Source organism: Psammomys obesus, unplaced genomic scaffold (assembly GCF_907164565.1).
Source record: "Psammomys obesus unplaced genomic scaffold, mPsaObe1.curated_primary_1811, whole genome shotgun sequence".
NCBI classification, from domain to species: domain Eukaryota; kingdom Metazoa; phylum Chordata; class Mammalia; order Rodentia; family Muridae; genus Psammomys; species Psammomys obesus.
Window position 1 is genome coordinate 39,231,538 of NW_026596079.1, and position 12,987 is coordinate 39,244,524.

Consider the following 12,987-nt stretch of genomic DNA (forward strand, 5'->3'; position numbering starts at 1 on the left):
CAGGAAGTAGGGGAAAGGTGACGGCGCGGCGATTCCCAGTTCACGTTTCCTGCGCCGCCCGGAGCAGCCGCCGATCACGCTTTGTTCACATGCCTCGCCCCCTCCCCCCCGCGCCCCGCCCCGCGCCGCCCGGCCAATCCGCGCCCGGGCCGCAGGCCGGCTGGCCAATGGCAGGGCCGGGGCACGCGGACGTGCGCGCGGCGGGCGGTGCTCCCGGTGACTCACCCGCCGGCCTCGCTAAGGTTAGGGCGGCCCCTCCGCCGGTCCCCGCCCGCGAGGATCTCCCCCCCGGCCTCCCGCGCCCCGCCCCTGCGCCCGGCTTCCCTTTCCTGCCTCGCACCAGCCTCTGCTCCCTCCCAGCCTCCCTTCCGGGCGCGCATTCCTCACCCCTGCCCGCCTGGTGTTTTTTTCACCCTTTCTTCGAGTTGGTGCCTATAGGCTTTTTACACTTACAGTGTTCATCTGTTGCAGCTTCCATAAAGGCGCGAACCACTGTGCAGTCGCGTTGTTAGTGATAACTCCAGAACATTGTCTTGTTTCCCACACTCCCAATAGGCGGTCAGGCATTTCTTTTTAAAGAGCTTTTGAGATCTTTGATTTTTATTAGGTTTTGCTCTGCCTTTTTGGGTGAAGCTGGCCCTGAACTTGCTGTATAGCCAAAGTTGGCCTTGACTTCATCTTATCTGGCTCCCGTTCTCAATTTATGATGCCTTTCATAATTTTTGCGACCTTTACATTAACCGGAAGAATTTGGAAGTTCTTTTTAAGAGGAAAGTAGACGTGATTCTTATGAAATGCAGTTCAAAGAACTTTTAATGTGAGACATTAGGTTTAAGGAGTTGCACAAACACAGAACATTAACTGTTATCAAGTCTCGTTTTAAACATTAACACCAACTTGTACTCAATAGGCTTTTTTAAAATTTCAGGAACATTAAATTTTATGCCTGTCTGGTCCCTTACGGTACAGAAACCATTGCATTGAATAGATCCAGGAAAATCACAGAAAGAGGTTGAGGCTTGACTGAAATACAATTGGATGTTCTTTCTTTCCCCTTTGGTTGTTTTGTGTATGTTGGGTTTTGTTTTTTGAGCTGTAGCTCCAAACGGCTTGGCTTCTGCAGTCCTGAGAGTACACATTTATCCCACCATGCCTGGCTACATTCTCCATTTGCCCCCTTATTTTACTTGATCTTTACCATACACGGTGAAATTACCAATTTCAGACTTTGGATAACTAGATCCATTTTTACCTGAAAGTAGTGTAAGTCAAACTGCACTTTAGGATGCTGGTCTTGGCTCCCTTACTGGAAATATGGGGCATTCTTTAACTTCAAGGGGTGTTTTAAAAATAGCTAAAAGACTGCATGTCCCTGTCATTTGGATAAGAAGAGCCTTAACTTTTGTTTTCATAGGAGGAAAAAATGGAACTAATTTCTGAAAAGCCGAAAGAGAGTACACACCCCTGGAACAAGACTGAGCAGAGTGACTTTGAAGCTGTGGAGGCGCTCATGTCCATGAGCTGCGACTGGAAGTCTCATTTCAAGAAATACCTTGAAAACAGGCCTGTCACCCCAGTGTCTGACACCTCAGAGGAAGAGGGTGTGCCCCCAGGGACGCCTGACCTTCACGCAATCCCGGCATTTGTGAGTATGCTTAAGCCGATAGAAGTGACAGCATTTTTTAGTGTTTATGTCCCGGGTTTCTCATTTCTCAGGAGTTGTTTGTTTCTCTTTGTAGTGTTTGACTCCACCTTACAGTCCCTCTGATTTCGAACCCTCTCAAGTGTCAAGTCTGACCCCACCAGCGCCATCTAGTGGCCACTTCAAATCATTCTCTGACACTGCCAAGCCTCCCAGTGCTGCTCCTTTCAAACAAGAGAAGAGCCCAGTAACTGTTGCTCCCCTCCCTAAGGCTCAAGCGACAAGTGTCATCCGTCACACAGCTGATGCACAGCTGTGTAACCACAGATCCTGCCCTGTCAAAGCAGCTAGCATCCTCAACTATCAGGACAACTCCTTCAGGAGAAGAACCCACCTAAATGCTGAGGCTGAGAGAAAGAACATACCTTGTGCAGCTGTGTCACCAAACAGGTCCAAACGCGAGCCAAATGCAGCAGCAGCAGATGGTGACGAGAAGGGGGATGCTGCACTGTATGACTTTGCTGTGCCTTCCTCAGAGACAGTCATTTGTAGGTCTCAGCCAGCACCTGTGTCCCCACTGCAGAAGTCAGTACTGGTCTCCTCGCCTACGGTGGCCACTGGGGGCGTGCCTCCCATGCCTGTCATCTGCCAGATGGTTCCCCTTCCTGCAAACAACTCTCTTGTTACCACCGTTGTCCCTAGCACTCCACCCAGCCAGCCACCAGCTGTCTGCCCCCCTGTGTTGTTCATGGGCACTCAGGTGCCCAAGGGCACTGTCATGTTCGTTGTACCCCAGCCCATTGTTCAGAGCCCAAAGCCTGCAGTGCTGAGCCCCAATGGCACCAGACTGTCTCCCATTGCCCCTGCTCCTGGATTCTCCCCTTCAACAGCAAGAGTCACGCCCCAGATTGATTCATCCAGAGTGAGAAGCCACGTCTGTAACCACCCAGGATGTGGCAAGACTTACTTCAAAAGTTCCCATTTGAAGGCCCACGTGAGAACACACACAGGTACTGACCGTCTTTGAAAGCAGTGTGTATGTGGAGTTTGACTTCCATCACAAATACGAATGGGGGTGGGGTGACCCCCTTGGGAGAGTTTGTGTTTCGTGTAAGCTTGGAGGATGATAAAGTATCTTAAGACTGTTCAGTGTGTCCCTGGGCCTGGCGACACACCTTTGTAATCCCAGCACTTGGGAAGTAGAGGCAGAAGAAGCAACACACCTCTCTGAGACAGGGTTTCTCTGTGTAGCCCTGGCTGACCTGGAACTCACTGTAGACCAGGATGGCCTCCAAACTCAGATCTTCCTGCCACTGCCTCCACCTCTGAGTGCTGGGATTAAAGGTGTGTGCCATCACACAAGCATGTCTACTGAAATACTTTGATGGTTCATGAGCTGACCAGCTTTCTGTCACCCCATAGGTAGCTCTAGGCGTGGTAGGATGTGTGCTTAGAGGGTCTGCGAGCAGTGTGTGCTGACTATCCGGCTTTCTTTGCTTCAGGGGAGAAGCCTTTCAGCTGCAGCTGGAAAGGCTGTGAAAGGAGGTTTGCTCGCTCCGATGAACTGTCCAGACACCGGCGAACCCACACGGGAGAGAAGAAATTTGCCTGTCCCATGTGTGACCGTCGGTTCATGAGGAGTGACCATCTAACCAAGCACGCCCGGCGCCACCTATCAGCCAAGAAGCTCCCAAACTGGCAAATGGAAGTGAGCAAGTTGAACGACATCGCTCTGCCTGCAACCCCTGCTTCCGCGCAGTGACAGCCAGAAGATGAGGAGTCAGAACTAACTTTGGTCAGAGCCAGGAGCCAGTGATGGAGCCAAAATGCCCTCCAGCAGGGGTAAAGCAGAAGCCCCTGGCCTTGGGAAGGCCCAGCCTGGCTTAGATGACAGAAGTGCTTCAGCCACAGGCAGGTCACAGAAGGGCAGGTTTCCTCTCTTCCCACATAGAGATGAGAACGCTTCTGTTCTTCTGAATAGCTTGGAAGGGTTCAGGTGAGGTGAGCGCAGCACAGGTTTTGAATCATGTACACACACACACTGGGTACTTTGTTTTTGCCGTTTATACTTGAGACCAGCTTTGCAGTGTGATTCTTTTAAAGCATTGGTTTCAAGAACATAGAGGCTGGAAATTACGGTACAGAACAGGAGCTAGACAATGAGTTTGTGTTATACAATGGTGTCATCTTCTCCTAGAGTTATCTTGTTTATTATTCTTAGTCTTTCCAGTCCACTCTGTGGGTGTGATTAAGTGTATCTAAAACTATCATTTTCCACTGTTGTTGGTATTTGAAGTTGAACAGCTGTACATTGCTAAGGGGGAGCCGAAGAATTGGAACCCTCATTAATTTAATTGCTTGGAAGTACAGCAAAAAAAATTTTTTTGGCATTTTGTTTTGAAAGTTTAACAAATGACAGCATTTAGGCATTTTACTCTACTTTAGATTTTAGTTTGCCTGCAGTTTCTTGTGTAGATTTGAAAATTGTATACCAATGTGTTTTCTCTAGACTTAAGATACACTGCATTTTGTTTAGAAAAAAATCTGAAGATGAAAACGGATTGTAAAGAAGGATGTCAAGAGTTTGAGATAACTCCTTGAGAAAGATAGATGTCTTTATGTCATCAGTAAAAGACATGTCCTTCAAATTAGGAAGTTAATGATCATTACAGATGGACAATTGTCTTATTTTTAGGAGTTTTTCAGGATGTCAGAGTAGGTAGGGAAATTGTTAATTAGAACATATACTTCCAACTTGAAAATGATGTTCACAGCGCATTTCTTACCACTGCAGTGCTCGGGCACCTGAGAAACTCACACCTGCAGTTCTGGGGTTCGAATCCAGGGCTTGCATGTGTTCTGCAAGCACTCTACCACTAGAGCAGTGACTTTTGCTAACCATGCTTCTATTCTGTTGTAAAGTATCTGATAAACTCGGCGGTAAAGATAAATTGTTCAAATACGTAGTGAAAAAATTGTCACTATACCTTCCCATTTAAACTTTCTGTATCTTGGGTGTAGGTTTCTAACATGCAAACTTGAACCCTTGAAAAAGATTTTTCTTAAAAAGTATAAAAAAAAATCACGAGTTACAATTTGCACAATATTTTTTGTTGTACTTTATACCTTGTTTACAATAAAGAATTTTCTTTAGTATATTCGGTGGGCTTATTGCATTTGTTAAAATCTATTCTCCCATCTCACCTTGACATTGATCTCATTCAGATCAGAACTGAGGCCGGTTTTCTTTGAGATGACTACTTTGACACAACGTAACTGCTCTGACCAATGAAAGAAGGCCTTGAAAGAAGACCAATGAAACAACTTCTCCAAGTTACACTCACTCAGACCAGGAAGTGATACTAGATACAGTGGACAAACTGGTACTTAGGAAAGCCCACTCTGCCTCTGGAGAGAGACACCTGCTAGTCACTTAGGAGAGTTGTAAATAGGGTGTGATTTTTAGAAGATCAGTATTTGAGTTGGTCCAAAAGTCTCACTGCTCTTGAACATCCACCTTAACCCTTGACCTAACAGCTGGCTCATTTTTCTGAGACAAAGTCTCACTGTAGCCCAGGCTAACCTTGGAACTCAAATAGCTCAGGCTCTCAAACTTGTAGCAATTCTTCCTCTGCCTCTGAAGAGCTAGGATTAGGTGTGCCCTTTGCTTTGACTAACCCACTATGCTTTGGTTCAGGTAAGCCCTTTGCTTTGACTAACCCACTATGCTTGTATGAATCCTGCCTAGGGCATGCTAATTCCATTGTATATTCTTTGGGATTCTGTAAGAAAGATGTGTTTAGTTAGTTATTTGTGTCAGTCTGGATCTGTGGGTCTGTAAGTGACTCCTTTAGTTGTAGACACTTGGACTCTAGCTGTAAACACAGCTACTCATCCCATTGTAGCCCTTGTAGCAGAGTAGTTAACTGTTTTGGTTGACAAGGATGGGAATTCTACGATTCAACTGTCCTTTCTCCCGAGTGACAGTTACTAATGGTTGTTTTGAGGGATGGGAAGCAGTTTCCCTGTAACAGACTGGCCTTGACCTTGCCACCTTCCTGTCTTAGTCTAAGTGCTGGGGGTTTTCTCCTGTTTTCTGAGACAGTCCTGTAGCCAAGGCTGGAGAGTTTGCCCCATCAGCCCTGCCAGTCTGTCTAATTTTTACCTCACAGCCCTTGCCTGGTTTCCCGTCTAGTTTCTTGTTGTTAACTATAGTCTTTCCCTTTGGAAAAGGGAAATCTGACTGAGTTTGCTCTGTCTAAAACTTTAAAACTTCCAGTGACCTCAGGGTAAGGTTTCTTTTCCTCCTTGCATAACTGGAGACGGGTTGGCCCTGAGTTCCTGCCCCCTGCCCCTGCCTTCCATGTCAGAGACCACCATTCTCCTTTTGGTTTTCATAAAACCAGGTGGGCCTTGCTTTGGAGCCCCGGCTAGCTTAAAACGTGTGGCAATTTTGCCTGAGCCTTACTCCTGTGTGGAATTCCAGGCAGGAGCCCCTGCCTGCAACACTGCTGTGTAACACGTGAGTCACATATATAATTTAGATTCTTTCAGCCAGGCTTGCTTGAGCCTACCTCTGATTCCAGCACTGGGGAGGGTGACTGCAAAGTCAAGGTCAGTCTGGTTTCCCTAGTGAGTTCCAGGCCAACCAGTACTGCATAGTGAGTGGTACTGTCTTGAATTATTTTCTAGCCACTGCATCAAAGGGTGAAAAATTAACATTAACCCTGTATATCCAAAATATTTTTACACTGAGTCAATATAATTGCTAATCTATAGTCTATCTTTTCTGAAACTAGTCTTGGAACCCACTCTTACATGCTTACAGCACATCTTCCTTAGGACCAACCACATTTCAGGTGCTAGGTCACAGGTGGCTTGGGGCCCTTCTAAGGTCCCCAGTACCCAGCATCATTAGGCTTCTCCCAGCCGCTCCCTCCAGTTCCACTTATCCCTCACCCTGTGTCCAAGCACTGAGCCTTCTTACATGCGACCTCATGGGTAGAGAATGTTTTCCCTGCCCTTTTCCCTTGACATTTTCACTATCATAATCATTACCCTTTACTGAAATTGCTTAATGTCTCTGTTTTCTTCCTTGACTGTAAAACTCTGCAAAGACAAGGAATCTCTGAACCTTGCCCTCAGCATCTAGCATAGCATCTTACACATAGCAGGAGCTCAAGCAGTTTTTCAAACTGAAAGGAAGCCTGTGCAACTAGTTGCAGGAAGACTATAAGTAGGAGGATGTTACATGACAAGCAGGATACAAACAGGCAGGAAATGCTGAAGGCTGCTCTTCCATTCTTTGCTAGTGCTGGAAGGACCACTTATTCCAAGATCCAAAGTTAAAGAAGGCTGATAGAGTTCATTGGTATAATACTTGTCCATGTGCCCGGCATCACAGAACAAAAACAGGCATGGCAATCCATTGGCCAAGGTTGTTTGTCTTGTTTTTCTGTTTTTTGTTTTTGTTTTAAACAAGACTGGAATAAAAATCTACAGGGATGACACACACAAGACTTGCATAGGCCCTTTAGGAGAGTCAATTCCTTGCTAAGAAATATCACGTCAATAATCCCTCTAAGCTTTCTCATTGCTCTCAGGGTGGGCAGAGAGTAATGAGAGCGTCAAGAGTGCTGGGTAGGCACTGTGCCCTGGAGGCCGCAGTGTTCCTGAAGCTGCATGGGAAGTCTTCCTTCTGGAGCTGTGCTGCTGGCCAGGCCAGGTGGGGAAGCTCAGGCTGGGACATGACCTTGAGCTGACTGCCTAACAGCAGGGCCCTTCCACCATGCAGCTGGGCCACAGAGGAAGCATCAGTTGCAGAGCTTCTGGTAGCTGGAAAGACCTGGTGTTCTAGGATTCTCTAGAGAAATCTAACTGCTAAAACAAACAATTTCTTACATGTATGTACACACACACACACACACACACGGAGCACAGAGATTTATTTTTTTTACAAGGAATTTATTACAGGAACTGACAATCTTACAGATGGGTAACTTACTCCTTCTTGGACAACCAACTGTGACCCATAATTAAACGGAGCCCACACAACCCTTGTTTATTTATTTAATGTATGATGGCTCTATCTGCATTGTCAGAAGAGGGCATCAGATCCCAACATAGATAGTTGGGAGCCACCATGTGGTTGCTTGGAATTGCACTCAAGCCCTCTGGAAGAGCAGACTGTGCTCTTAACTGCTGAGCCATTTCTCCAGCCCCCTTGCTTTGCTATTTTTGAGAAAGGGCCCTGAACTTACAATGTGGTGAGGATGACTGTGAACTTCTGATCCTCCTGCTTCTACCTCCTTCCTATGTGCTGGGATAATGGATGTGTACCACCATGCATGGTTCATTCAGAGGTGGGGGATGTCCTTACAGCTGATTGAGACCCCACCAACATTAGCGAAGGTAAGTCTGCCTTACTCAGTTTGTCGGGTATGTTCTTAGAGACCATCCAGGATATTCCACCATAGATGGTCATTCTGTGGTCCAACCAATTGATACACAAAACTAAGCACCATCCTCTCGACTCCAGGGCTGGTTGTACTGACAAGTAGTTCACTGCTGGGAAAGGTGCTTTATTATTCTGAGTGTTCATAGCCATGCCTTTAATAATGGGGCCAAACATGGCACACCTGCTCTCTTCCATTCCTAGAGCCAACAGCAAGCTCCAGTGAGGTTTTGTACAGAAGAGCTTTTGAAAAGCATAATCCATTGTATTTTGTTGGTACTATTCCAGGGTCTATGTCTGGGACACACAAACGGCAGTGCATGCATTAGGATGCCCACCAAGGTTGGCCATCTGTTCTGCAAAGAAAATCCACCTGGAGTTTGATGTTTACAGAGTTTTGATGCCCAGTGTTCCCACAGTTTCACTTTATATCTAATTATTTGGGTGACCCATTTACAGAAGCTCACTGTAACAGGGCCAGTCTAACAGGAAGAAATACACGGAGCAGAAGCCATAGATATTTGCTGAGCTGAGTGGAAGCCTGGTCACTTGTCATTTGATTAGAAAGCACAAGTTTGTACAGTTACCCCAGACACAGCCAGTCCATGAACCAAATACATCAGTTTACCCTTTGCCCTGCTCAAAGTGATCCAGGCTTCAGTAAATTCTGTGAGTTAGGCTAATTCCTGACCGCTGCCCAGACACTCTTCAAAAGAGCTACAAATGTCAGAAAGTTACGCTTTCAATTCTATATGACAATCCCGTGGGAATGTGGCTTAGTATGAGGGACAAAGGCTTCTTTCTCCCAAAGAAATTATTATAAGTCATATCTGTACAGGGTCCACCCCAATGTCCTGGTTTCGAGTGACAGAATTCCAAAGAATCATAACTCTCTCGTCTTTGGTTCATTATGGCAGGAGCGGAGTGAGACGGGCCTGTCTGCTGTTCTAAGCCTTCCCTGCCAAAAGGCACCGTGCCCTTCCCCGGGAGCTGGAAACTCACTGCTGGCTCAGTGGAGTACCACCAGCCCAGCGCGCCCAGCTAACCAGCTGGCATTGGGTGGTGGAAGGGGAGGGACTCTACAATACATAAAAGGTGGTACTTTGCCTCACTTTGGTTTTCTTGGAATAATTTGTTTTTGATTTTAAGTTTAGCCTACCTTTGGAAAAAGCAGCATGAAATTCTGCAAAGAAAATAAAGTAAAGGAAAAAAAGGCTGAGAACTACCAGCCTGTAGTTCCAGCAGCGGGAGGTGGAGGCAGAAAGATTAGATCAAGATCCTTTCTCAGAAACAAAACAAGATAGTCAAACAAAACAGAAATAATATGAAGCAGAGAAGCCATGACCCTGAGGTAGGCTTTGAGAGAAGTCATTCTTTATCTGATTAGATCATCAGAACCTTGAATATCAGTTTCAAAAAGACAACTCATAGCTTTCACAACCTAACTAAAAGGTAAGTGTGAGCACTTCAAGTTTATTGCCAGTAGACAAAAAACCCAAGGCGTCCTCGTGCAGGGAGCCTGTGGGGCCATTGCCCTGCATGCTGCTATCAATTCTCTGCTTACCCGGAATCATGAACCAGCTGAACCATGTCCTGGGTTTGTTTCACTATCTGTAAGTTTCATCTGACCTGTTTTCCAAGATAGGATTAGACCAGGGAAATCTGGGAAGGGTATAACTGAGGGTCGTGTCTGCTGAGAATATGTAATGCCCTAGCCTTCATGCCTAGTAGGGAGGAGGTGGGAGGAGAAAGGGAAGAGGAAGGAGAGGGGGAGAGGAAAAAACTGGGGAAGAACCAATAAGCTTGAAAAGGGCCACCTACACAGAGTGGTGGCCATTCCAGTGCTGCATCTCGGATGAATTATCAAGACAGAAAAGGCTCCACAGCTAGGAGACAGCAATCTGGCATCAGCGCCGAGCTTCCCAAGTCCCGGATATCCTCAGATGGCGATGGAGCCATACCGTGGTGAGTTTATACCAGGCGCTCATGATCCCATGCCGTCTTCTACACTTCAGAGAGCCAGGCTGGAACGAACGGAAGGCTGAATAACTGACCTGTGGTTTCCAGGGCTTCTCTCAAGCTGTATGGGAAAGCCAGCTGCCATATTGCGAAGACACTCAAGCCGGCCTGTGGGGAGGTTGGTACGCTGGGGAAGGGACCTTTTGCCAGCAGCTGGCACTATCACAAGCCTTGGGAGAACACCTTGGAGGTTTATGCCACAGCCTCACCAGATTTCCCTGAGATTTATCACTACATAGTTAAGATAAGTGACAAAGTCTCAGACAGAGCGGGCAAAAGGGCACAGTCCTGAGAGATGGTGTTAAGTTGTGTCAGTTTTCATGCTCACTAGAGATGAGCAGAATGTGTGTGTGTAGAGTTGTGTGTGTATGTATGAGAATGTGTGAACTGTGTGTGTACTAGTGTGTGAGCACATATGTGAGGGTGTAAGGGGAAAGCATGTGACTATGTATTTAAGTATGAGAGAATGTAAGAGTGTGTGTGTGTGTGTGTGTGTGTGTGTGAGTCTCTCCCTCAGAGAGAAAGAAAGGTGTGTATGAGAGTGTCTCGGAGAGAGAGAGAGAGAGAACCTGTGTGCCTCAGAGAAAGAGAGCGCGTGTGTTTCTTGCACTGCAACTTTGCGTTTGTTTTCACTTCTGAGGCAGGTCGTCCGTAGGTAGTTCACAGTGGTTTTGAACTTCTAAACCTCCGGCTGCAGTTTCTCAGGTGGTGGAATTGCAGTTGTGTGCCATGACGCCTGGCTTGGACTGTATATTTTGAGGAGAAGTGAAGTAAAACAGAGAGACAACAGGCATGTTGGTTTTAGGGGTGTTACAATTTACATCGTACCCCCAAAAGTGTACTGCCAAAGTGTACCCCCAGAAGTATGGTGTTTTGGGGGCTGTGTACCCCCATGGTGGTGCTGTTTTGGGTGATTCTAGAAGTAACTTGGAGTGGGTCTTGGCAGTTGGTGTCTTGTTCCAAGTCTCTTGCTCATGAAGTGCACTGTCTCCTCTATATGCCTCTGCCCCATGATGCACTGCCTCCAGCTAGACCACGCAGCTAAGATACCATGGGGCCGTCCAAGACTGGGAGCCAAGAAAACCCTGGTGTGTGTGTGTGTGTGTGTGTGTGTGTGTGTGTGTGTGTGTGTTACTTTTTATTTTTTTTTGGTCTTGTTTGTTTCTGAGATAGGGTTTCTCCTAGTCTAGGCTGGCTTCAAACTCATTACATAGCTGATGATGACCTTGAACCCTTAATCTTTTTGCCTCCAAAAAGCTGAGGTTACCATGCCCGACTCAGGCATTTTGATCACAGCTCTGCAACAGTAACTAATATAAAGGATTTCTGAGACATTGGAAGAACTGGTGAGAAGATTTAACTGTTAAATTTCAAGCCCAGGACAAATGGCTAAGGAGCCTATTTAACATACCAAATTGGGCCTGGCATCCAGGTTCTCCCAGAATCCCTCAGTACCTCCTCAGTACAGGGTATGGCTCATATACTCTACCCTCTATCCCGAACCATTCAGCCCAGGGGCTGGACTGCCCTTCCCCCACGGGCTCTGCAGACATAATGCAGACATTTTGGTGACCTGCCCTGTATGTACCTTTGACCTGCTGGCTGTTGCACCTGGTTTCCCTCTCCCCCCACTTCCCCCCACTTCTCTCCACAGGACCCTGCTCAGCCTAGTCATGTCCGCTCTCCCACATGTGTCTGCCTCTGGCTGTGCAATCCCACCTGTCTATAATAAACTTTCTCCTTTGCCATATCGAGGAGCAGTCTTAGCCTTTTCCTTTTCTTTTTTTCATTCAACAACAAAACCTGAGCCAAGCGTGGTAGCACATCTTTAATCCCAGCACCCAGGAAGCAGAAGCAGGCAAATGTCTGTAAGTCCTGGGCCAGCGTAGTCTATATAGCAAGACCCAGGCCAGTCAAGACTACTTAGTAAACCCGGTTTAAAACAAAACAAAGAAGCAAAAGCCCTGCAGTTGGTATAGTGGCACATATCAACACTCGAGAGATCGAGGAAGGAAAGTTATAGCGAAGTTTGAGGCCACAGAGTGGGTCCCAGGCCAACATGGGCTACATTGTAAGACCTTGAGCTGCCAAAATAAGGACTAATGGTTTAAACCACAAAATTTACTTTTTTGTGGTCGTAGAGGGTAGAAACCCAAAGTCAAGGTGTTGGCGGTGTGGTTTTCCTTAGGTCTCCCTCTTGGGCTCTCGATGCAGCCTTCTCCCTGAGTTTTTACAGGACGTTGTCTGCGATATCTGTCTTGGGTTTCTATTGCTGCAATGAAATACCATGACCATAGGGCAGCCCGGGAGGAAAGAGTTTATTTGGCTTACACTTCCACGTCTCAGCTCATCATCAAAGGACTGGTGGCCGTCTCAGGCTCTCTCTCCGCCTGGGCTCCCTGAGGCTGCGCTGGTGGTCATCTCAGGCTTGCTTTTTTCAGGGAATGTCAGGTGTTCACAGGTCTGAGCGCTGAGCACAGACCCAGCCTCGCTCCTCTCTCCCGCCTACTGTCGTGGGACACAGCAGCCACACCTGAGCGCCTCTAGCAGCAGGTGTCACTGGATATTTATAAGCATTATTTGTGACTGTGGTGGTGGATTTGTCAACTTGATGGAATCTGGAAGCACTCAGGAGACAAACATCTAGCCATGTTTGTTAGAATGTTTCCAGAAAAGATCACATGGGGAGGGGAGACCCACCCTGACTGCGCCGCGCCATCTCATGAACTGGGTCCCTGACTGGATGGAATGGAAAGAAGCAGTAGGACATCAGCATCCATCACTGCTTCTGGACCACAGATGCATCGTGACCACCTCACACGCCGGCTCCTCTGCGACAGCTGCTCAGCACGGTGCCTTCCCTGCAACGATG

The 12,987-nt window shown here is 47.1% G+C and overlaps 1 protein-coding gene and 1 pseudogene across 1 annotated transcript in view; one reads left to right on the forward strand and one right to left on the reverse strand.

Moving 5' to 3' along the window:
* The window catches only part of Klf10 (KLF transcription factor 10), a 5,991-nt gene extending 1,191 nt beyond the window's left edge, over window positions 1-4,800 (forward strand). The window contains exons 2-4 of the mRNA XM_055626719.1: window positions 1,415-1,645; window positions 1,740-2,652; window positions 3,145-4,800. Coding sequence (XP_055482694.1) covers window positions 1,415-1,645; window positions 1,740-2,652; window positions 3,145-3,404 — 1,404 coding nt within the window. The 3' untranslated portion in view covers window positions 3,405-4,800. The remainder of the gene's footprint in view (window positions 1-1,414; window positions 1,646-1,739; window positions 2,653-3,144) is intronic.
* Window positions 4,801-12,548: 7,748 nt separating this feature from the next.
* Window positions 12,549-12,669, reverse strand: LOC129690947 (small nucleolar RNA SNORA17; annotated as a pseudogene).
* Window positions 12,670-12,987: the final 318 nt, after the last annotated feature.